This window comes from Aspergillus terreus, genomic scaffold (genome assembly GCF_000149615.1).
Source record: "Aspergillus terreus NIH2624 scaffold_5 genomic scaffold, whole genome shotgun sequence".
NCBI lineage: Eukaryota > Fungi > Ascomycota > Eurotiomycetes > Eurotiales > Aspergillaceae > Aspergillus > Aspergillus terreus.
The window spans coordinates 1,361,219-1,386,422 of NT_165928.1; the positions used below are offsets into that span (position 1 = coordinate 1,361,219).

Consider the following 25,204-nt stretch of genomic DNA (forward strand, 5'->3'; position numbering starts at 1 on the left):
GCGTTCCAGGCAACCCCCAGTTCGATGACAAAGCAAGGATGTAGGAGTAGTTATGTAGTAAGGTCTTGAATAAAAGAAAGAGAAATGAAGAAAAAAGAGGTCAGTCAGAAAGAGGGAGAAGTGAGGTGAGAGAAGAAGATGAGGAGAAGAATGATGGAGTCCACGACAATGTCTCCTCATCAATCAATCTTTCAACAATCATCGATCGAGCATTGATACCTAACTAGTTAACTAAGGTAACCAAGGTAATGTAATGATTTCTTCAGTTCATCGAGGTCAGGGCTGAAACACCCGCTGATTGGTCTTGTCCATCTACGCCCCCTGACTGGTTCGCTTCAGATCTGCGTTAATCCACATACGGTCAGGAAGTGGGACATCCCAATATGCTATTGGCTCTCGGGGGAGATGTTTGCCTTTTGATTGGCCCCAGCGCTCGTCATCTTCAGCTGGCCATCTTGTAAGTGCCATCCATCTTGATCGAAGTCATCGCTCGGACGAAGTGAATAGTTGGGTACATACAGAGTAGAAGGAAGGACGTGCCAAATAGGCAAGCTAGACAGCAAAGCAAACATTGGTTACAAAGTATCTGGCGTCAAGGTAGGGCGTAAGTGTTTTATATAAAATTCTTATGTACTCTCGACTCTGGTATGTCTATCCGTTACACACATCTTACAGAGTAAAGTGAACAACTAAGGTACCTACAATACCGTGTCACTTTGGCATGTTTTGCTACCGTAACTCGATCCATTCAACCCACTGAGTACAATCCTCAAGGATCGCAAAGAAAAAAGAAGAAAAATATGGAGATGCCGCGGATCGAACGCGGGACCCTTTCAATGCAAATGAAATGTCATACCACTAGACCACATCCCCACAGAATTACTAATACCCTTATTTTTAATACAATATATAACCTAACATTTCAATGTTAAACTTCACAACCTCTGTTCTAACACAGTAGAGGTACTGGAGAGCAAATTCATTGCTTGTGTATGTACACTATCCATTCATAAAAGCTAGACTACATTAACTCCGAGCCAGAAAAGGAACCATCATCGAATCATGTCCCACTGCCATGTCGGACAATAATACAAGGCATGTCAAGGGACCCGGAAGTCAAAAAGATGAACAAAATGACTGGGTATCTGCTGGCAAGGCAGACAATTGCTCGCCAGAGGGAAGAACACGACATGAAAAACAAGCCATCAACAGTCGCATGTCGGAGATATCACACGGACGAAGAACGAGAAGGTATAAAACACAGAAGAAAACACAGATCTGAGACATGCCGCATCCAATCCATGACAGGAATATTGCAGACACCTTCCACCACAAGAAAAGCGCAACCACCGTAAATATTGGCAACTATGCATCCACCGATATTGTGGGCTCGGGAAATGGAAAAGAGGCGGAGTCCTTGTGCTCCAGATCTGGTGACTCAGCCCCATTGCCTTTTCCATTCATTCGGTCAAATTCCAAAGCCTCTGCCAGTTCAGCAGCCATAGGGTCAAGTTCTTCCTCTTTCAGACCGGTGGCAAGAGCAACGAGCTTCCGATGAACGTCAAACTTGGTGCTTACGCCAGCGTCTGCAGTCTGTTGTGCAAGCTCCTTAACTGCAGCACGCCGAGCTTTCTGTGCAGCACACAACTTCTGAGCCAGTTGGAACACGGTCGTTAGTTGACTCGTGTCCTTGGAGGATTCCGCTTGCTCCTTCGTAGGTATGGGCATAGACGCAACCCGTTCTTTCAGTCTTGCCTGCTGGATGTGCTCTAGCAATGACTCGTAACTTGCCCTCAGCTGTTCATAACGGGCAAGTTGTGTATCAACAGGCTCTTCTTCTGCCTCCTTCGCGGATAAAGCGGCAGTTTGTTGTTTGATCTTTTGTCGGTCCAACTCGAGTTGGTCGTACAGTGCCTCGGGATTTGCAATATCATCTGAGCCTTGCTGGCCTGGCTTTGAGCTGCCGTAGCTGACAGCCAGTTTCTTATTTGCTTCAGCTATGATCACACCGATCTTAGAGAGCAGCGTCGCGGTGACCGAAGAAGTGTCTGGGGTAATAGCCACGGATTGATTATCGGGGTTCGTCGAAGTGTTTACCTCGCCATCAATATGGTCATTGCCCATAGTAACGGATGAGGGCGGCGGCGGTACATCTCGCTCAGAAGGATGGGCCCGTTGCGTAATGCTGATTGCCGTTTCTCCTTTCTTATTCACTAGGTCTCCGGCTCGGGAGCAGTGCGTAAGAAGTATATCTACCAAGCGAAACGCACCGTTTCGAGCAGCAACTAATGCAGCCGTGTCCCCGTTTGAGTCTTGACAAGACAGCAACAAGTCGATCTCTTCTGCAGAGCAGGTCGCTCGTAATTTCTCCAGAAGAACCTCGCAGTAATATCTGGAGCTCTTCCACTTCCCTTTGCTCCTTGTAGTCTCCGCAATATGGTGAAATAGGGTAGCACCAAACCAGTCGCGGAAGGAAACCGTATCGAGGAGTAGTTCCAGCAGGGCTGGAAATGTCCTCTTCTCGTAATTGTTGGTGAATAGAACAGCACGCACGAGCGGCGTTTCTTCGTGTACCGACAAAGCTTTCACATCTGCTCCGCGGCGCAACAGATCCCTGACAATCTCCAAATCACCCATAGCACAGGCCCAGTGGAGAGCTGTGTTTCCCGAATCGTCGATCGGTCGGTCCACTTGAAAGTTGACCGGTGGTTCTGGAGGTGGTACACGCGTTGCTTCCGGTGCATCGCCTACCGTCATGAAGTAGTCCAATAGCTGATCTCCGTAAAGAATGTGTTCCTGCTCGCCAATTGACATTGTCGGAACGTCGTTCCCACGCTTCCGCTTTCGCGAATATGCACCGCTCTGAGACATTGTCATCATGTCTTCATCGGCCACCATGGACGAAGATTCTAGCGTGGCTTGCTCAATCGACTCGTCTTCGTCAAAGCCCGAGTGCATCTCATATTGCTCATGTGTGAAACTCGGCGGGCCCATCGGACGATGGGGTTTGACGGCACTGAAAACTTCTTCATTTGCAACCCTTCGATTGGCTGCAGCTTTCGACACTCGCGGTTTGGAGGCGGCGGATGTATGTTTAGGGGCAGGTGGAGGACTACGATCGCCGGCAACGTAGTCGAAGATTGGACGGAGCTTGTCGATGATGTTGTTGCGCTCAGCAAGCAAACGGCCTTCGGGAAGAGGTATCCATGTCCCTGCATGCAATGTTAGTTGAAACACGGTCGAGGAAGACGGCTCTGCAAGAGTTATCATCGTACCTTGATACTTCCCGTAGCCACCCTGCACCTTCTCATGGACCCCCTTCTGGACCTCGCGCTCAAGAATGCGTGTCCTTGCTGGCTTATCGAATCCAGCGACTTTGAGAATATGCGTAGCATTGATCCAATCATCGGCCCGCCTTCGCATAACACTATCACCTTCAATTTTGAACTCATACACCGGGACCTAGCAAGCGAAGTCAGATAAGGATAGGATTTCAGAGCGACGAATCAAAGATTGGGGATTGGGAGACAAGGAGCGGAATAAGCGACACACTTACACTACTGTATGTAGCGGAGTAGATCTTGGAGAAATCTACCCCGGCCATGATGTGCGTCTCCGTAAGAAATCGTAGTTCAGTAGGTTCCCGAAGAGAAGCAGGAAGATCCGACGCGGTCCAGGAATTCAACCTCGATCCGATGGTCTTGGTTTGGAAATCTTCAGGTAAAGAATGAAGTGTCCAATTATCGGATCTGGCACATTACAGAAAACATGAATCGCAGGTCGAAAGGAATAGTATCAGCCACGGGTGGCTCTCATGGGCTCTGTCGCATCTCAAGAAAACGCGGTGGTTTGCAGGGCCCGACGCGCCCTTGGTACGGTGAGCGCGTAAAGTGGAATTATTGGCACTATCCCTTATCGGGGTTAGTCTGCACGTGATATCACCTGACTATATCCGGAAGGAAGGAACAGCACCTTCGGAATAGCTGCAAACCTGGTTGTCCGGCCAGTTACTCCAGTCTTTCTCTCACGTCGCACCCTCCTAATCCTCCAATATGACCGTCGCCGAGTCGGTGAAAAGCGCCGTTGGTCTTGCGGAGACTACCGGTATGTCTTTTGTTGCCATTGGCCTCGAATTCCGCACAGAGGAAGACTAGGCAACATGACCCGTCGAACTCTCCGCTGACGTCGATATAGCTACCCGGCAAGAGATGTCCGATGCTCGTCTCCCCCTCCAGTACCGGGATTCCTGCGCACACCTTTTGATCCCCTTGAACCGATGCCGGCAGCAGGAGTACTACCTCCCCTGGAAGTGCGAGGTATGGACGCCTTTTCGCATGCTGTTTGCCCGTCTCCAACCGTTGACCAATTGCTGCCTATTGCCTTCGTTTTTTCTCAAAACATCACCTCAAAATCTCAGCTGGAATGCTACAGTTGTGAACTACTGGCTAATTTTATCGGTTTGACAGGACGAGAGACACAGCTATGAAAAATGCCAGTACGAGGAATTCAAGAAGCGCGTTGCCAAGATGGACGAGCTGCGGGCTGCGAAGAACGGCGCCCGGTCCAATTGATTGAATCCAACGCGTCGGCATGTGCATTTGAGATGAACGAAGCAGCGGGTTATGTACATAGAGGTTCTGAGGTTATTCTGTTTATGCACCGACTTTTCCTGGCATTGGGACGTCCTCAACACTCGGTAATCTTGCTGGTAATCTGACGGCAAGAAACTGCATTTGTCGGGCGCTCCGGCCCGGCCTTCGGAGACATAGAACCGGACATGGTTCGTTGAAAGTCGAGTGTTCTGTAACTAGGTAGGTCTCCCGTGGACTTGTCGTATGACGTCCGGAGGTGCGAAGGAGGTACACTATGCTTTCACAATCTCTCTCCCCATTGGCTTTCGACAAGACCAGGTAGTCAGCATATAGCGTTAGGTTTCCTTGCCGGGTCTCGTATTCTCCGAGTGTAATAAGATGGCTGAGGGGAAGTATTAATAATGGTCGTGAAGATTATCAATCACATAGATGCGCATGTCTGTTACGCCTGTTCTTCTTGTTCCTTTTCTCTTCTTGGGCGGTGTATACGTGTGTACATGTGTACCTAGTACCTCTGCAGGCACAAGCAGTAGGACGTTACTGTGGTGGCTGTCTTGTATACGAAATCACCTGACCGGGGAATCCCGCTGTTGCTTAGAAATCATTGTCGGAAACTGCGCTTATCGGTGTTGATATCGGACGTCTGACTCAGCAGGCAAGCTCCTGCCCCGCCGTCCCCCACCAATTGAATCCGAGGACGGCGGAAAATCGCCCTTGACAGCAAGTACGCTATTCCCTAGAGACGATATAATTTCCTCCTCCCCTCCGCTGGAAGTTCTTCTCTCGGTGTCTTCAGATCTCTACTCTCCTCCGTCCTTCAGTCTTCCTGTCGGGCTGGACGGTTCCTACATCGCTCGGTGACGGATCCGTCCTTGTACTGGTTCAATCCCCGTTCGTCCCGTTTTTCTTCTATCCGAGTCCTTGGACGGCGTCTCGGCGCAATTCCTATCGGTCCTCCCCCTCTTCCCCGCGCGGCTCTTATTTAGTTGACAGAGTTTGCTCGTGTCGCCTGGCGCATGTAAAAAGGCGTCACCATCATCCTACCACTACTATATATCTATCGAATCTTGGATGACATCATGGGTCTTTTGTACGTTGCTTCGTGCCTACGTGGAGACCCTCCTGGGTGCGCCGAACTGACATTGTATACTCTATCAGAGCCCTCGGAACTGCACTGGAGTGGCCTGACGCCAAGAAACGAGCAGACCAAGTGCGTAAATGGGGAATTGAGGTAAGCGTGGCACCACCAAGCCGTACGTGACTGATTGACTAATTTGGAGTAGCAATTGCTCGCTAATTGGCGCAGAGCACGGGGAAAGGAGCGGGATGCTCTGCTTTGGGGTGACGAGGTATGTGCCAAAATGGGCGTATGTATGTGGCTTTCGGCCGCTGACTCCCAACCTCACTCAGGTGGAATACCTAGTCGTAGCGGTCGACGAAGAGGCCAAAAAGGCTCGGTTATCTCTCGCTCAAGCTGAAATTCTCAAATCACTGGCCAAAGATGAGGCTCTTTGGAAGAGCGGGGAATCTCCCCGTCCTGAAAATAAAGAACAGTGAGTGTCCTTCAATAGAGATTCAAAGGTCGTTTCTAACGTTTGCGCAGCGAGGGTGAGGAGCCACCTCATTTCCACCCCGAGTTCGGGCGTTTCATGTTGGAAGCAACGCCGGGACGGCCATGGGGGATCGGTTTTAAGGATCTTCTCAAGGTAGAGTCTAATATGAAGTGGAGGTTGGTCTCTTTCTTACACCGAAAATGATGGCCATGTGCAATCTAACACTGCTCACAGGCGCGAAGTTGCAAAGTCGCATATGGCACCAAACGAATACCCGATCACGCTCACTACCTTTCCTCGTCTGGGCACGAAAGATGATTATATCCAACCCTATTATCCTCCCTCGGGACCCGCACTGAGGTCGCAATTCGTCCCTGACGAGATTGCGAACCCCCACATCCGTTTCCCGACTCTGGCAGCTAATATCAGATCAAGAAGAGGCCGAAAAGTGGAATTAAATGTTCCGGTCTTCAAGGATACAAACACGCCCGTGCCTTTCAAGGACCCTACAGTGAACTATGATCTCCATAAGTGGCCTGAAGATGACGACGTCAGAAATGGAGCTGTCAAGGACGACCACGTATATATGGACGCCATGGCATTTGGTATGGGCAGTTGCTGCTTGCAGATCACATTTCAAGCAAAGAACATGACGGAAGGGAGGAAACTCTATGACCAACTCAGTCCTCTCGGTCCGATTCTTCTGGCACTCACTGCTGCAACACCGATATACAAGGGATTTCTCGTTGATACAGATGTCCGGTGGAATCAAATCGGTAATGCAGTAGACGACAGGACCCGGGAGGAACTTGGAGAAGCTGTGAGTGGACGTTCCTCCGTTATTTTCACGCCTAACACTAACGAATGCGACAGCCATTGAAGAACGATAGATGGAGAATCCCCAAGTCCAGATATGCCTCGAACTCAACTTATATCTCCCAAGACCCACGTCTGCGTAAAGAGTATCTTGACCCCGATTTGATTGTCGACGAAGATATCAAAAAGCGTCTAATGGATGACGGCATGGACGAACTTTTGGCAACCCATTTCGCTCACCTCTTCATCCGCGACCCCCTAGTCATCTTCTCGGAAGACCTAGAGGAGTTGGATCTGAATAAGGCGGACCACTTTGAAAATCTGCAGTCGACAAACTGGCAGCATATGCGCTTCAAGCCACCGCCGCCTGAGAAATCGGATATTGGCTGGCGAGTGGAATTTCGTTCGATGGAGATCCAAATGACCGACTTTGAGAATGCGGCATTCAGCATCTTCATTGTCCTGGTCACCCGGGCTATCCTCAGTTTCGATTTGAATTTCTATATCCCGATTCAGCGGACCACCGAGAATATGGAAACCGCCCATGCACGAAATGCAGTCCTGGATCGGAAGTTCTATTTCCGCAAAGACCCTTTCTCTCCCCGTGGTCGCAGACAGCAACAGCCGCTGCAGTCATCCAACGCCAGCCAAATGTCATCCACCACATCCTCTGCATGTAATACACCGCCTCCGTCTCCTCCACTTGGGCCCGTGGACTCGGAGTATGAGCTCATGACTATCTCTGACATTATCAACGGCTCGGACGATGGCTCGTTCCCCGGATTGATTCCGCTGGTGGAGTCATACCTGAACAGCGTGAATGTAGATGTTGAGACGCGGTGTTCTTTGGCGACCTACCTGGACCTGATTCGCAAACGGGCGAACGGCACCCTGTGGACCGGAGCGAAATGGATCCGTGAATTCGTTGCTTCGCATCCTGGATATAAGCATGACAGTGTGGTCTCGGAAGAGATCTGCTACGACCTGGTCAAGGCAGTGGATGAAATGTCTGTGAAGGAAGGGAAAAATGGCACGGTTGGATGGGAGTTGCTCCGCGGTAGAAAATAGAGTGAGGAGGACATGTTTTGCTAGTTACATGATAGAATTGGGGGACTCGTATGTATTACTGTTGTAGATGGTTTGTTGTTGTCATCTGTTCATCTCAGAAGCCTCTTTTCGGCCTCATCATCTTGCATCCTCCTGCATTATACAACTCCATCAGCGCAACATTTGTGTTTCTTTGTCCGTTGGCCGTCGACACGAATCAGCCAACCCGGTCACCTTCCATTGTCCATTGAATTTATGCAGAATAAACAGCTCCACCCCGACATGGTCCACGACTCCATTGATCTTCCCCCTAAACGGAGCCCACACCACTGCCAAATCCCCCAACTCAGACACCTTAACTTCCGGGTCCCAGATGCGCTCGTCGATATCATCCTCCACTCGGGCAATCTGCTCCACAAAGGCGCCAATCGTGCAGAAGCGCGGCAGCATGGGCGGCGGCGGCCACAGGGACATCCCGCCAGCCCGCACACAGTATTTGTCAAACTCCACGGGCGACTTCGTACTCAGCGCGGCGAGAAAGCCCTTTACGACCGCGATGACGGCGTCTACCTCGGCCGACGCGGGGGCTCGCGATTTTCGCGCATGCTTTGTTACGGGCAGCGGGAGGCGCGATGGGCGCAACGGCGCGCGGTACATGTCTCTGTCTTGGTTGTGGCAGATCAATAGCTCGGGGAATTTGCGCAGAACGGGCGTCTGTATTGGGAGTCGCTTTCTTGGATCTTGGTTCTCGGTGCTGGTCAGGACGTGCGCAGGCTGCGTCCAGCGCGTGTCACAGAGGCCCATGGAGAGCGCTGGTGCGTGGATTGCACCGTTAGGTAGGTGTACGTTATGGGAGAGTGTCTATGGTCCGAGGTTTGGCAGTGTTGGCATCGATGAGTCCCTTGTGCTGGGTCTTGAGGCGCTCACATCATTGAATATGCCGTGGAGAGAAACCCTCCTCGCATGGCATCAAGCCACCTACCCACGGACAGTGTCACCGTTACAACGGCGTTGCGGGACCAGGAATGCCCTTGTTATACAGAGTACAGACGACACTCTCGCAGCCGACATGCGCCGTCTGTCTGAAGCCCACATGAAAGCCCGCAGCGACCGGGCACCTCGGGAGCACCTACAACGTGTCACCCAGCCGGACATGGGACGGGACTGGGGATTGCGTTGCTATATCCAATCAGGCATTCTGGGAAGGCTAAGGTCTGGGCCTAAGACCTGCTGCGAGACACGGTCACCGTGGGATTCTGGGACTGAAATGGATGGTTCTCGTTAGCCTGGAGGTCCGCCGTGATGATATTGGATCCGCTGTGCCACCTTTCCGTAGGGAGATGACGCCGGATGTGAACCCGTTTCTTGTGGGACAAGCTTTGGAGGAGTCGGAAGATTCCACAGCTGTCTACAATAGAATGGAGAAGAGACGTTGCGTTTCCTGTGCGGCATGTCGACCACCCACGGAGCTTGATGGTGCTGTTGTCAGCCAGACTCGACACTCCTGCTCCCAGTGCTGCCGAGCATCGCCATCCATGAGCAAATCAACCATCGGCGGTCATTACCATATAGACTCATCTTCGCCGTCCCCAGAGACGGAGGACGTCCGACGGGAAAACCTCGGAAGCATATACTGCCATCTCGACCTATGGCACGGAAGCACCGTATTAGGGCTCCGGATGTACCGAGAAAAACAGCCGAACGACCCCATACTCCGCATGGAAACGCGACAATCCTGACTGAATCGGGGAAAGCAACACACTGTCGATCAAGCCATGTCCCTAACCTCCCCCGCATATTCTCGGCCATCGCCCGTTTCTCCGCCATTCATTGGGAGCGCATTGAAAGTTGCAGTCATCGGCTCCAGATTATAAACCCGATACTTATTTGGATCGGCTGAATAGGATCCGAGAATAGGATATGTTATATGAGGCCGCCGGCAGGGGGTGGGGGGCGTGACGTCCTGTCCCGAGAAGGGAAGTCGCCCATGCTCGAGTATAAATCCGAGCCTGCCGCTTTGCGGACGTTTTCCGAGATACCGCACGCTTTGCATCTGCCTTCTCCAGCAACATAGAATGTCCCGCCTGGTCCTCGGTGTCTTCGCGCTGTGGGTGGGCGTGAACGCTGCCCCCAGCGACCCTACCGCGCATGTCCTGAACGGGACGTATGCTGGCGTGCGCAATGCACACTACCAGCAGGACTTCTTTCTGGGTATGCCGTATGCGCAGCAGCCGGTGGGCGACCTGCGGTTTACAGTGCCGAAGTCGCTGAACGAGAGTTGGGAAGGGGTGCGTGACGCGAAGGAATACTCGGACATCTGTGTTGGATACGGAGTAAGTCAGCGCGTGTATGTTTCTCAGCTGTGTATGAGGCGGCTGACAAGTGATCCGTCTAGACGGACCAAATCTGGTACCGCTCTTCAGAGGCGTGTCTTACCATCAACGTCGTCCGTGGTTCTTCTGCCAGCGAGGACTCGAACCTTCCTGTCGGCGTTTGGATCCACGGAGGGGGCTTCTATCAGGGCTCGAGTGCGGACCATCGGTATAACCTGTCTGCTATCGTCGCCAACTCATACGAGATCGGTAAGCGCGATGTCTCTGTTTGGAAAATAGCAGGATATACTAACCCATCAGGCAAACCCTTCATCGCTGTCTCGTTCAACTACCGGCTCTCGGCCTGGGGGTTCTTGAGCTCCAGCCAGGTCAGCGGCAGTGGTAACACGAACCTGGGTCTGCGAGACCAGCGACTGGCACTTCGATGGGTCCAGGAGAATATCAAGGCCTTTGGAGGCGACCCCAACAAGGTCACCATCTGGGGTGAGTCCGCAGGCGGCGCGTCGGTGGGTTATCACCTCATCGCGTACGGCGGTCGAGACGACGGTCTCTTCCGCGCAGGCATCTTGGAATCAGGCGGGCCAATCCTCTACCGTCCGAACAATGCCACGGGGTATCAGAGCCTGTATGATGACCTGACAGCCAAAGTGAACTGCTCCAACACGGTGGACTCGCTGCAGTGCCTGCGCGAGGTTCCGTTCGAGAAGCTGAACGCGGCGATTAACGGCACAAATGGCGCGTCTGAGTATAACTTCTCGCCTGTGATTGACGGGGACTTTGTGAAGGAATGGGGCAGCATCCAGCTGAGGGATCACAAGTTCGTGAAAGTGCCCATCCTGGCTGGTACGAACACCGACGAAGGTACTTCGTTTGGTCCAGTCGGGATCAATACGACTCAGCAGTTCTACAAGTATCTCACAGGTAAGCAATCGTCATCGCACCCCGAAAAGACTGCAGTACTAACGACCTGCAGACGGTGAAGAGGGCTTCAAACTCCCCCCATCTGTAGCCCACCGGATCCTGGAACTGTACCCGGACGACCCAGCCCAGGGAGTCCCCGAGTTCCTCGGAGACCGACGTATCCCGTCCAAGGGCTATCAGTGGCGACGCACCTGTGCCTACGCCGGCGACCTTTATATGCACGCCAACCGCCGGCGACAATGCGAGGCATGGGCGGAGACGTCGACGCCGGCGTACTGCTACCGGTTCGACATGCGCTCGGGGGACGCGCCGTATCTCCAGGGCGCGCAGCACTTCAACGAAGTGTCATTCGTGTTCAACAACATCCAGGGCCAGGGATACCATTATGGCAAGCCGTTTGCGGGCATGCCCCCGTCGTACAAGCAGCTGAGCCGGCTCATGACCCGCATGTGGGCATCGTTTATCCACGACCTGAACCCCAACACGGGCATCACGAACGAAACCACCGTTCAGTGGGAGCCGTACGAGCTGGCCAAGCCCGTCGACATGATGTTTGATGCCAATGTTACGGGCTACGGGTACATGGAGCCCGACACGTGGCGCAAGGACGGGATTGATTATATTAATTCGGTTGCAAGTGTGTACTGGCGATAGAGGGCTGGGGACTTAGCCCATTACTTTGTACATATGTAGCTAGGATCGTCTGTAATGACTCCTTCCATGGACGAGCTCCTCCTCACGGGGGTTCTGAAATCAAAGTGAAACCGGCTGCAGCGTCGGCGGAAAAGGAATCCCACCATCGGCGAGCTTCATTCAGCCCACGAAGATCGTCATCTTGTAGAATGAGTAGGAAGCCCAGAGCGGAGAGCTCCGTAAATGACCCTACACCCTTCGTCGACGCCAATTACGCCACCTCCATGAGGAAGCAGAAGGACGCCAGCGGTGGGGAGGACGGCGACCCAACCGCGCGCCGGGCAATCAAACAGAACGATGGGTCTGGATAAATACTCCGTACAGAGCACAGCGGACAGTCAGCGCCAGTCGGGATCTGGTCGAGCGATGCTTCCCAAAGCGACAAAGCAAATACCGGACGCAGGAGGCCCGTAGAGGCAAGGCAAACGCCAAAATAGAAACGGGCGTTGGGTGGCCGTTGGAGCGTCTGCTGGTTATTGGCTCTTGGACGCGAAAAAGGGATGCGCTATGTGATGCTAGCTGGCTCCGTCCGTGGATCTCGGGATGGATCTCGATGGGGAGTTGCAGGATGGCCGGTTGTTATTCGCCTGGGTGAGGTTTCCGGGTTCCCTTGCGCGATGGGATTACGATGGTGGAGGACGAGGATTGTGTCCACCGCATCGTAAGCCCAGGAGGGCAATTCCAAATACTCCAAGTCTTCTGCATAAGCGAAGAGGTGGCGCTGGGGGAGCGATCGGTACCCACGACAGGGCGACGGGATGGATCCCCGGCTGTCAAACATGTCATGGCACCTGTCATGCGGCCTTAGTTTAGGGTCTAACTCCGTCTAATGTCTTCTGTGGTCTTCAGTAGGAGATAGATACTCAGTCTGGTTTATGCGTATATTCCGATGTCCTGTCGCTGCGGAACTCATCACGTTATATTTCCCTCGTTCGTCCTGCTCTCGTATAGACTCAGGGGACCATGACTGCGACATGGTCATCATGACCGTCGTCGGGGATCATTATTGCCAGAAACCTGCTCATCGGGGACCTGAGCCAGAAAAAGAAAGCAAATGGTAAAGCTTCGAGGACCAGCCGCAGACCTCGGTAAAGACCCAGTTCTCCCTTTAGCGGTTCAAACGGCGAAGCGTAACCGTGGATCGCAATCGGCTGAACATTCTCGAAGGACCGACTGGGCCTCGAACGGGGTTCGCCTTCTACCGCGTTGGGTTTAGAGACACGAGAAGGAACGACCTCTGGTTGATTTGATTGAGGGTTGCAGATCGCGATCGTTCCTAATTAGAACACGGGGACCTCGTTTGTGGCGGGTGTCCATTCAGTCGATGGCATTTGACGATGCCAGGGGAACCTCGGTCGGGCTATTTGCTTCCTGTTTGGCCAGCTCACTTCGGTTCTTGTCGTGGCATCCGGCGCGATCTACGATGGTCCGGCCATCGCTGGTTCCGTCGCCATGTGGCCGTGAAGTCTGGGTGCGATGGGATGGATGGATACGATCCATGGAACGCGGCCTAACGAATCTACCACCACACCTCATACGGCTCGTATCATCCTGTACGGGTCGTTCGTACTCCGTACAACATTGTTGTATTGACGAAACGGGCACCAGAGGCTCGATCAGTCGTACGATGCGGTCCGGATTAGGACACGGACAGACACCGGCCACGCAGAGGGCGCGCTTAGATCGAGACCGGCAGCGCGTGAGCGTGCGACTCGTGCCTGTCCGCCGGTTCTGCTCCGCTTCCTGCAGTACTTTTGCTTGCAGAGAGGGCAGCCGGGTGATTGGTCTCGGACACTCGACAGATGCAGTGAGAGCGGCTGAGCTTAGTTGAACTCTCGTCCAGCGTCGAAGTATACCTTATAATATACTGCAACAAGATTAACGTCCAACATGACAGGTAACATCCAGCCGGGCTATACTTCTGCCCCGCTCTGGGTCTTCGTCTGAAGAGCGCTTCTAGGCCGTGGAATGCTGGCCTAGTGCACGCCGTCAAGAAGATCCTGGATCATATTTTCCCTTTTGGACCTCCAACAGTGCCAGCTCAGTCACGCAACCGGCCTAACTAGGTAGACCCGAGTAGACAGTTAGTAATTAATGCATGGGAGCTGATTTGTAAGCTTCCCACGAAGCTGAGTCAAACCGCTCGGAGTACTTCACTAACTAGTTACTCCGTGCAAAACAGGAGACAAAAGCGGAACCACTGCATGACTCTCATACCATGGCAATAGCTCGATCACCATCAGAGACATCCCGATCTCAGCAGGAATACGGACGACACTTCCTCAGGGGGAAAGAAGAGATTAAGACAACGATAAGCTAACCCCTCAGCTAACACGGATCCGGTTATCATCTCCGTGCCTGGTGCGATATATCATGATGTCTCCTAGCCACCCGTGTCGCGAGGGTAGACTAGTCTAGTCCGCGATCAAGATCCGCATCGATTGACTTTGACCCCCATCCCGTGGCTGATGGGCGACATGCTAGTTTGAGTAAAAGCGTTGCCCGATCGTCCGACAGTATGGGGAATTTTTCGCGCGAGACAGAAAACGGCGAGTCATGGCATCCCCATACTTAATCAGGGTGATTTGCGGACGTTGCCCGCTTCCCTAAATTAATCCTGGCGTTCTGGAAACCCGCCAGGGGAGAAGGAGAAGAGAAAAGTCGGATATTTTGCCTTGCTCGAATCCACCCGTCTCCACCGTCCGATGGAAGAGATGAATGGCATGGCAGGGGAGGAATCAACTGCCACCGAATAATGCAGCACGGCACATCCGTCACTAACGATCGGGATGTCTCGGTCGAATTTCTCTTCAGCCTATTTTACGGGATATGCCCCGTCAGAGCAAATACAAGAAAGAAAGAGTCGGATATACTCCATACTCCGTAGAAGAACCAAACTCAGATCCGTCACAGTTCCTGTCCGGGATAGACAGGCGAGAGCACGATCCCCAGCCATGGAAAAGGCTGATGCGTCAGTCCATCTATGCGAGTGGACCAGCGCCACTGGATCCGTCGGCAGACAGTGGAGAAGACGTTTAACGGCCTCGAAAGGGCAGTACTACTTACTCCGTAGCTGCAGCCCGTAAGCTGCAGTCCTGCACCAAGCCAAGGGATCGGAGATGACTATCGGGCTGTAGTTACCTACTTATGGAGTGCGTCGGCACCACATCCGGAACAAGATACCTCCTCAGTAGACATCTCGTCCTATACCGACACCTCACGTACGAGTCGTGGCGAGCGAATCCGGGTTCAGGTCGCCACGGATCGCTGAACGGTTTGTGGGTCTGCCTGCCATCATCATACTCAGTTCAGCGCGCCATTGTCGGTGGCTACGAAGTAGCGGTACACAAGTCCTGGATCTGACCGGCCCGTAGTCCCTAACGGAACGGCATCCGACGCCTCTCGATCCCTTGCTGTAGAAAGTGTATCAAAGGGATCTGGCGGGATTTGCTGCGGGGCCGAGGGTATTCCGTGATGTCTAGGATAGCCTCTGCAGAAGGCAGCGGCTCGCTGCCTCTGAAGAGCCTCTGATACCAGAAGCACGCGTAACGTACAGCGTACCCAAATTACCTACTCCCGGCCGTACGGTGGAAAACACCGGCGAATAACGCCCGCCCATCATCGCGGACAGGCTTTCGCCGAGGCGAATCTTGGTACGCCAACGACGGGAGGTTGGCTGGAGCCAGAGCCAGCCCCGATCAAGACTGATCCACCCCATCCGCCGTCCACCGCCTGAGGCGTCTCTCCAGGGGGGCGGAAAGTGCTGATGAGGAAGCAGACGGAACAGCCCATGGCCATTCACATGGGTTGCTGGAGTGGGCCGCTGGATTTGACCGGGGGGAGGGAGAGTGTCGTTCGTCTCCCAACGCGGAAGGAGACAATCCTTACCTCTTTACCAAGGGGATCCTTTGTGTTACACAAATGGCTCTACCTAGTTCGATCTGTAGAAGATGGGGGGGAGAAAGGATTCAGTCTTCAATCTAGGAGACTGACGGTGATCGGAGGAAAGGAGAGAAGAAATAACCCACTAGGAAAAAAGGGCAAATAAACAGGAAAAGGATCGTCCTACCGCGTACTTGTACAGATGGTCCATGCTTCTTGCATTCGACAGGATGCAGAGCGCAGCTCCCTCTGGTCAAAGGAAGGAGAGGTACAGGTACTTGTTGGAACCAACCAACAGGTACCTGGTACGGGGTGGTCGCAGTACCTCGTGGTACCTCGTGGTACCGGTGGTAACATCAGGAGAGATCTGAGCCTTCCAGCGATACAGCAGCGGAACCGAGACAAGACCGCCGCCCGTCGATAGTCCCAATCGGTCGGCCTGCAGCCGAACCCACGCCGACTAGATTTTAGTCGAGATCCATCGGGAGAACGGGTGCTTTTCTTTTTCTTTTTCCTTTTATTATGTACAGTAGGTATATTATTATTTGGTATTATTACTCTAGTACTATCATAATACTCCGTACATTATCATAATATTATCATCATTAATATTATATTTCAACTGACGACGAACCCCAGCTGTCAACTTACCCTTTTGGGCCACGCCATCGGAGAGTTTCCCGGGACGGTTCCACCGGTGGTGTTCCTCGCTCCTCCTTTTGCCTGATTGGAATTCCACGATGGATGCACATACTCCGTAGCTGGACCGTCGTCTTCCAGCGCGGAAGCTGCGTGCAACAACACGCGCGGGAGGGATCTGGGTATCTGTCATAACTCCCCTTCAACATTAAGGTTGCCTCCCGGACATCTGAAACCTCCTCTAAACCTAATCATCCAAGTATCGTGGGCGTGGCCACGGCTGTCTAAAAATAAGGAAAGCTGCGCAACGTATCCCATGGATGAATGACGCATCGAATGTCCCCCGTCTTTGGGTTTGGGACGATCATTTCACCACCCCCGTGCAACAGGGGCAAGCAGGGAAAAAAGAAAACACACTCGTATGGGGCAAACTACCTAGTCGGTACCTACACTAGACGAGCCAGAGGACGCCGTAGGTACAGAGTACGGACTACGGGAGTAAACCACTCACCTGTGGCCGAAGAAGAAAAAGGGAAAAAAAGAAAAGAAAAGAAAAAACAAATTGCGATCGGACTTTGGAGTCTTTCCCCATTCGTCCAGACACCGCCGCTCCCTGCCCTTCTGGTCGTAGCATTATCTGATCATCCTGGAGCGATCAGAGGGCCCGCTTCACTGCATGCCTACCTTGGGAGGTAAAGACATCTGTCGTCCAGAGACCGCCAACTAGTTAGCGCTGTGGCTCTTATTGCGAGGTTGCCCACGACGGATGCTCCTTAGCGAGTCCGACTGCCAAACGGCCGTAAACGGTCCTTGATCCATTTCGGCCTGGCGCTGTCGATCCCATCGCTCGCCGGTCCACCATCGTCTACTTACTTACGGAGTACTCCGTACGGAGTAGCTCCATGATCCATCCTCGCTCTGTCATCTGCCTCTTTTTTCGATAGAGCTTTCCATTCTGGGGAGGGTCCTGGGTGTAGTGGACTAGTCTCCTTAGCCACGCCCCTTTGACTGGTTCCTCCGTCTCCTTCAGCCCCATATCGCGTGAATGGCAATCTCGCCCCGTAGCCTTCTCGGCAGTTGGTGACCCAGCTGGCAGTATGTTCCGCCCTCGATGGGATTGGCCGTTGAATTATTCCGCATTTGCACAATCAGGAGAGAGGTGGATGGGGTGGGTTTAACCACAATGAAACCCGCTTTCCTGATGTTTGAGGAACAGGGGAATGACAACCAGAAAGAATCTCCCCTGACAGATCGGACAGTGTCTGATCTGCAAGTACACGCCACATTCTTTACCAATGTCTTCTCCCTTTGCTCATCGTAACTAAATCCTCTCTTCTGAGATCCGTACTTGCTGCCCATCACGCATGACCCAATCGTTTGGCGATTGACACTCCAGGTTTCCACTTCCGCGGATACTGGTCACACACGCGGCGGGTTGCATGAGAGGAACAATGCCATTATCGCAGCGATCATCACAAGCACCCCAGCCTTGTCAAATCTTCCTCAAGATTGAGTCGGGGAGGAGTAGTAGTAGTAGTAGTAGTAGTAGTAGTAGTAGTAGTAGTAGTATGTTGGTGTATGGAGTGGGACACACCCTGCCTGATGATTTATGGGTCATACACTGCCGTCGACTGCAGTGAGATGGTTGTAATTGTGATAGGGATGATCGCGACGTAAGAACACAAGGGGCAAAAGAAACGAACCATCCACCGATCCCACGGCTGGTAACGGTTACGACATCTGGGATTCGCTGGAATCCGGGAGCCCAACACTACGACCTCCCGGTGAGGGGAAGGGTTGACATCATCGCAGCCTGTGTCAGGATTCATGTTCCATCCGATACCCATGGCCAACTAGGGTAGGTTCCTTGCGCGCAGCGTCAGCAGGAATTGGCCCCCGGGGGCTGGAAGGAAGCCCAAACCCTCGCGCTGGAGAGGAGCATCAACTGATCATCATCCCCATCAATCTATCACGGATTTGGACATTCGCTGTACTCATCAGATTCAAGCATGTTTGTCTGCACTGGTGAGCAACGCCTCCTCGCTTGAAAGAGGGGAAGATGCGAAAAGTACCGCATGTGCATCCGCTCGGTACCTACGTCGGAGCGCCTCACTCCCGTCCAGGTCGCCCAGCGGCGTGCATGATTCAGGGTTCAAGTGGCGCGAGGGCAGCGAGGTCGGTTGTAATCGGCATGCAAGCAGCCACTTTGTCCCGATACTGGCTAAGCTCTCACGGAGTATGATACCTGCTTATACAGCAGCTGGTCAATGCGCTGCAGCGCGCGTGCTGTTGACCCGGCGACTCTTAGCCCTCGATTGCTGAGATGTCGGGATTTGTTGGTGTCTTGGTCCATTTAGCTGGACTCAAACAGTTCACGGATCCCAAGCGGAATCCACCCGCTATTCCCGATAGGTGCATCGCGCATCCATCCGGGAAATTAGGAGATATTGACCAGCAGACACCTCGACGCCATCGGAGCCACAGGCCTTCCCTTTTTGGGGCAGTTCAAGCAGATCGATCGCCCCCAATTATTAGACAAACGCCAAGGGAGGCCTGTACGAACGAGTCAGATGGTGTTACTCCGTAGATCGGATTATCAGTGAGGAGAAAGCGAGTGAAAAGGGGAGGGGAAAATTAAAATTAAAAAAGGACGACCGTTGATCCTTGACGGGCCTTGACGGATGTCTATCCGCTCCATAATTACCTTATTCAGCCTCCTGACAGAAAACCGTTTTTTACCCGGCAACGCGTTACAAGCGTGATGGAAGTAGTCGGATTTCGGGTGACCGTTCAGATCCATCACGGGTTGCCTGTTGCCCGCTGTCTGTGCCCCGTTCAGAATCACAGTAATGGTAAGTGCCTCGTAAACTCTTCGACGGAATGGGGTTTCCATTAGGCTCATTTGAAAAGATGTGTATATGGGAGGCGTAAAGGAAGGGAACTGCGGGATCGAACATTGAGATCACATGTAAGCCGTGATGCGTACCTACATACACATGGCAACATTTGCGTTTCTTTCCCCCTGTACTATCGCAGAGTCCTTCTCAACGATCTCCAGGCGGTACTGAGTGAGTCTTCCAGGGGTAGAAAAGATCGAATGGTTGATCTTTTCGAGACAATGATAGCGCCATCTGGGAGATGCTAGTGAAGGAGATTCATGACAACCATTGTCTTCGGCAAAATCGAATCCACGCAAGAACCGAGGACGAGCAAACGCATCCACCGGGACCCAGCATGTCCTTCCGTAGCGCAAAAGATCTTGCGGTTTCAACGGGTGTCATGTTGCCAGTCTCCGCATGAGGGTCGTATGGATGGAGTCATGGGCAGATCGGGCGGACGGTCAAGCCACGGGCAAGCCAATGAGGTATCCAATGGCACGGTTCTGAAAAGTCTGTAGAAGGCAATCTCCAATGCGGTGGATGGATGATATCCCACTTACAAAGTGGCACAGTGGCAAGCCATCCGCCAAACCTTACAGTGGAAAAATTCCCGTCTGCACAGGACATTTCACAACGAGTCTCTTGAGCGCCAACGTGGTTCTGTCTTCTCGGGAAGCGTCATCAGCACCTGACTCGTACACACACCCTTCTCAAGCTTGTCTGATGCTTCCACCCTGATTCAGGGGACATTTGCGTAACACCTTCACATTCCAGGTAGCAACCTTTGAGGTGCAATACGGGCTGTACCTCGTAAGTACCTAGGTAGGTAATCTATGTACAGCGGTACATAATGTCGTAAGGATTACAGGAAAAAGCCAATCTAGGCACGTACGTACCTAAGCAGTTTGTGCGTATGCACGATAAGCTCCGGGGATGGATCATGGCCCGGAGGGCAAAGGTGCAGCTCATCATCGAGATCGAGCTAAGTCCGCCCCAAATCTGCGCTGTGGAAACGACAGATCACATTCCGTTGGCCCCAGTGATGCGTACGAGCTCATCGCTAAAGTGACGATCAGCTTTGCTGGTATTAGCAAGGTGCGATCGTTCACCTAGCCCCATTTGGCAACACCGGGATTTGTAGGACAACAGTTCGTCCCAGCTGAGACGAGACTAGGTATCTAGCAGGTATGATGGTGGTGCGCATCGGGTGCATTCCCGCCCCGTTGTCATCTCAGAGGATACATGACGTCGGTAGGGCTCAAAGGTTCGTCCCGGTTGTGGAAATATATCAGCATCTGCGCTCAAACAGGCAACAGCAGTACCCCTTCCCGACCAACAACCGCGGGTCTCGATCTCCTTCCGATGGCTTTTAGTGTTGATGTTTGTATCATACCTGGGAGTGACACCCTCCAGAAATGAACATTGGGATGGTATAGCGTCATATCGCTGTAGGTGCAGGCTTGAAACCCTGACGACGGACAGAGGTTAATAGAAACGCCACCCTATCATTGGGGGCGTTCAGACAGAAGAGAGAGGGTGTCACAGCCATTAGGTTATTTCCTGACTTCCAAATTTCGGAAAAATGAATGGACAGGAACAGCGAAGCCGACTAGGGTTTGGAGACCATGAGCACATAACCCTGGAATGTGCTTGACCTTGGGTCATCTCCCAATCATGTGTGGCCTGGAGGCCGGATCTCGGTTCGGGGTTGGATCAACGAGAAAATGGACAACTACCTGACGGTTTCTTTCTTCATTGCGATGTCCTACTTGGGTTTCCTAGGTTCCGACATCACGGATCGAGAGGTTCGTCCCATCCCATGGCGTTAAAACACTATGGATGTTGAGTAGACGTGGTCCATCCTGCCATGGACGATAACTCTGCGGTTGAAAGCACAGGGTAAAATAAATTATAATAATAAGCACCGGAAATAATCTCAATCGATCGGAATGTGGCAGGGATGATTGACCGGCCGCTTCGCGGATGGCGGGCGCAGACCAAGGGTAAGAGATGATTCCAAGGTTGTTGTTATACCGGCATTTATGGGCTACACGCTCATGATCTACCTAGGTAGTAACAATAATATAATAATGATAATTACATCCAGAACCTTTGTTCCTCAACCAACAAAAGCAAACACGACAGAAGGTAGTACACCAGCTTCTGCCGAGGGAGCATTTCCCACGATGGGTGCCACCCACGAACGGCTGTGCCCGAGATCTCAAGCAAGGGAAGGCGGGGAACGTTGGGCGGTACCGTGGAAACAATCCTGTCCACGGTGCTGAGGAAATGCATGCTACCCATAAGCTTGAGAAGACGGTAGTCTTTCTACATAGGTAGTTTGATCCCATCCATATGGGCATCGCGTCTTCTTCCACACCCAGTTCCTGATTTTCATCTCCTTTTCATTTTCTCTCTCTCTCTATTTTCCTTTTTTGTTCCCCATCTCAACCGAACCTCCGAGTATGCGCAATGAAAGTGGAGGCCCCCTGCTTGCAGCTGGCGATCAGACCATCCAGCGCTGGAGGGGGGGGTTTTCCCACTCGACAAATAATCGGGGGTGGTCGGATCGCCTATCACGAGCAATTTCAACGGCGTAGGTTTTTTGGGCTAGCTGCAGCCGACGGGCGTAAGCGTGGTATTTTTCCCCCCTGCTGATGTGCGATCCAGTTTCCCCACTACGATCGTTGCCAGATCTGGGCCAAGGAGAGACAGGACTAGCAGCAGCCACTCATCTCACACAGCATTCGCCTGGTGCAGGTATGTCTCATTTCTTCTGGCTCGTTCTTTTCCTCATGTTATTTTCATGGCTATTCTTCATGAGTATTTCTCATTGGATGCTACGAGTCAGTTCTGCTGTCTCCCATTTTGGTATGTACATACATACCAGGGAGTCAGTATGTTTCTTTTTTTTTTTTTTTTTTTTTTTGCTTCTTTTCTTTTCACGAGATCTCCTCGACCGTGGAGAAAGTAGCCTGGGCACTAAGATTGATAGTTCTTAAACGTCCTCCACAGTAGCCAAACTTAGTCACATGTGCATATTCCGATATACTTGGCACCGACGGCAAGCGCTTCAAGTCAGAGTGCGCCCAGTAGTGTAGACCCAGACGAAGATCGGGGGCAAGATCTCGATCTTATCATCAACAACAAGAAGGATACTCAGTCGGGGATACACATCAATGAGACATCCCCTGCGTGGTGAGTTGGCCAGCGACCGTACGGCAAGGACTTGTGGAATGTCCCTTGCAAGAAAAGAAAAAGTCTGGTGGTCTCTCTGCCGACTCATGGACTGTGCAGAGGATGCGCAAAACCCAGCCGTCTGGTCGTACAAGAATAACAACAGCCACAAAAACTTGCATAATCGATTGACAGCTGAGAGTTTTCTTTGCGATGGTACCTACAGGGTATCTGTGTATAGATTTTGTTGGACGGCTGTACTGGACGATTCCATCTCCAGATGGATATGATTAAGGTATGCGTGGGGCTGGGGAGTACATAAGGTACTAGGTAGATCGTGCTGAATGGCTGATGTCTTCAAATAGAAAAGGATGGTGTTCCTGAATGAATCGGCATATTTTATCCTCATAGTATGGCAATTCTTTTTTTTCTTTTTTTGCCCCTTCTCTCCGCTGACTTGGACCTGGGAATTTTAGTCACCCATATCAGGATGCCAACCCGCCTCTTAGTCGATTTTCCCTTTTCCATCTTTAATTAAAGTCGGCCGGCCGTTCCCCTAATTTGCGTAGCGTGCGATCTATGGATCTCAATACCTTGCCGACCCATCGCCCTCCAGCCCAGTCATCGTTACCGTCTCCAGGGACCACTTTTCATCATTTTCTGTTCCTCCTCAGACTAGGCCATCCACCCCTCCTTCCAGAACTGATAGTTCCCCCCGCTTCTCTCTGTGCTTCCCCAGTGCATACCGTCATGAGTCTCGTCCTGTATACTTTTGAGATCTTATTACCTACCTGCCTACCCAGGTAGGCAGGTAGGTGGCTTCATTGATACCGGGTGTCTTCCCGGCTGTTGTCTCCTTCCGATTTGCGCTTCTACAACACTGACCAAAGTAGATATAAGAGGAGACACTGTGAAGACTCCACTATCATACCTAGAGGAAATTGCATTATTCAGGTTCCCAGCGGACGGTCCGTGGACGTATTATTATCATCAAGGTCTAGGTAAGTTAGGTACCTAGGCAGGTACCTCATCAATGGCGAATGGTAAATACCTGGTCAGCGCATAATGTATTACGGTATGGTCCGTCGTTCCCTCGCTGTACCGTAATGGCGTACCAGTTCGGTAAGGATTACAGGAAGTCCATCTCCCAGGGACAGGCACAACCCCCCCCCTTGGTAAGGCTCCATCGCTCTCCACTCCGATATCCGCACATCGCTAATATGATCCCAACTCACTCCACATTTCGTCGAAGATCCGCAGTTCGCAGCCCGTAAAGCTTCTGTAATTCGCCGTAACTTTAAAATGGTCATTGACTGCCAGTATGATCCGACGATCTCGCCGTCCGTTCTGGCTTTGTTTTGAATTTTGCACGGTCTGAGCTCACCTGAGAGGCTGTTTCTAGCAGCTCCTGCTTGGATCCTCCCATTATCTCGGTTTTCCGTCTTTCGTGTGGGAGTGCGGGCCTGGTGGTGGCAGCAGACCTTAGTTTGCCAAGTCGAATTTTATTATTTTTATTTTAATGTTTTTAATTTATTCGATTTGCTCCATCGGATTTTATTTCAGAAAATATTATTTTTTTTCTCTTTTGTTCCCTTCTAAAAATTAGTGCCATCACCATCGTCATTAGAATAATAATAATAATTATTATTATTATTTTCTATATTCCGATATTTCATCTCTCTTTTCCCTGTCTTCCGTGGAGGAATTATAATTGCTTCCTTCTTCCTTAGAATTACTTTATCGTTTTTCTGATGATTTCCCCCAACATCATAACCCACCCACCTACCTAATCTACAACCTACTTCACCTACCTAATCTCCCTCATCTACTCCTCTCGTCCTCCCGTCCATCCTCTCTTCTGGCATTCCAAACCCACAGAGACGGTCACAAATTCTCCCTTCCTTCTCATCACTCGATACTGGACCCCCTTGACATCGATCGGCTCTGCCATTTTCGGGTCTCCATTCCTCGTCTTCCTCAACCTTCCAGTCTTTCGCGGTGGTTGGTTTCCCACGGCCTTCGTGATCTTCCCAGTCCCTCGATTAGTTCCATTACGAGGTCCCCAGATCGAAAAGGGAGTTCCGGGCAAATCCAGGGCATAGAGCATCAACGGACAGCGCGCGACAAGCGAGAAACGAGAGGACCATCCCCCTTCCACGCGCGCATTCATCGTTATCCCTTGCGTATCTCAACTGCGCCTCCGCCGCTCTCTTTCCGCCCGCCAAAAACCCAACCGCTGTCAAATTAATCTCTCGATCGAAATCTGACAGTTGAAAAAGAAATTAATAATCAAAGGGATTTATTTTTTTCTCCATTAGGGGAATTTATTTCTTTTTGTGCGAGGTTTTGGCTTTGGACAGATGGTTGTTCGAAGCGCAGGAAGGGCCGTTCCGATCTGATCTGTTCGCTGTGCACTGCGGGTGTGCGCCGTGATTTGGGGGACTTTTCGCCGTCCGCTCTATCAAATCAATTATTCCCCTCCAGTGGACATTTACAACCGCGATCGCATCGCCTGCAGGCTATCTGATCTCTCAACGCCACTTATTCTAACCCAGAGTTCGTTCCAGGCGATTTCTTCTTGGCCTCGAGGTGTCGTTGTTAGGTTTGCGCGCGTTACCTTGGTCGACGTGCTGCGCTTCCGATCTTCCCTCCATACGGCCGTCTTACGTTCG

At 51.9% G+C, this 25,204-nt stretch overlaps 4 protein-coding genes and 1 non-coding gene across 5 annotated transcripts; 3 read left to right on the forward strand and 2 right to left on the reverse strand.

The window, feature by feature from the left end:
• Positions 1-801: 801 nt before the first annotated feature.
• On the reverse strand, positions 802-873 carry ATEG_10544. The gene has a single exon. It is a non-coding gene; the product is annotated as a tRNA-Ala (tRNA).
• Positions 874-1,365: 492 nt separating this feature from the next.
• On the reverse strand, positions 1,366-3,604 carry ATEG_04039 (putative APSES transcription factor; the record flags this gene model as incomplete). Its single annotated transcript, XM_001213217.1, has 3 exons — positions 1,366-3,212; positions 3,276-3,462; positions 3,557-3,604. 3 exons carry the CDS (start codon positions 3,602-3,604, stop codon positions 1,366-1,368), a joined length of 2,082 nt encoding a protein of 693 aa, XP_001213217.1.
• A 448-nt stretch (positions 3,605-4,052) lies between these two features.
• Positions 4,053-4,571, forward strand: ATEG_04040 (NADH dehydrogenase [ubiquinone] 1 beta subcomplex subunit 7; the record flags this gene model as incomplete). The annotated part of the gene is made up of 3 exons (XM_001213218.1): positions 4,053-4,104; positions 4,195-4,316; positions 4,467-4,571. 3 exons carry the CDS (start codon positions 4,053-4,055, stop codon positions 4,569-4,571), a joined length of 279 nt encoding a protein of 92 aa, XP_001213218.1.
• A 1,100-nt stretch (positions 4,572-5,671) lies between these two features.
• ATEG_04041 (glutamate--cysteine ligase) lies at positions 5,672-8,259 on the forward strand (the record flags this gene model as incomplete). The annotated part of the gene is made up of 8 exons (XM_001213219.1): positions 5,672-5,682; positions 5,751-5,823; positions 5,876-5,963; positions 6,022-6,145; positions 6,196-6,321; positions 6,380-6,965; positions 7,019-7,968; positions 8,097-8,259. 8 exons carry the CDS (start codon positions 5,672-5,674, stop codon positions 8,257-8,259), a joined length of 2,121 nt encoding a protein of 706 aa, XP_001213219.1.
• A 1,824-nt stretch (positions 8,260-10,083) lies between these two features.
• Positions 10,084-11,916, forward strand: ATEG_04042 (cholinesterase; the record flags this gene model as incomplete). The annotated part of the gene is made up of 4 exons (XM_001213220.1): positions 10,084-10,341; positions 10,404-10,590; positions 10,642-11,262; positions 11,315-11,916. The coding sequence occupies 4 exons, from the start codon at positions 10,084-10,086 to the stop codon at positions 11,914-11,916; spliced, it is 1,668 nt and encodes a 555-aa protein (XP_001213220.1).
• Between the last annotated feature and the right edge of the window lie 13,288 nt (positions 11,917-25,204).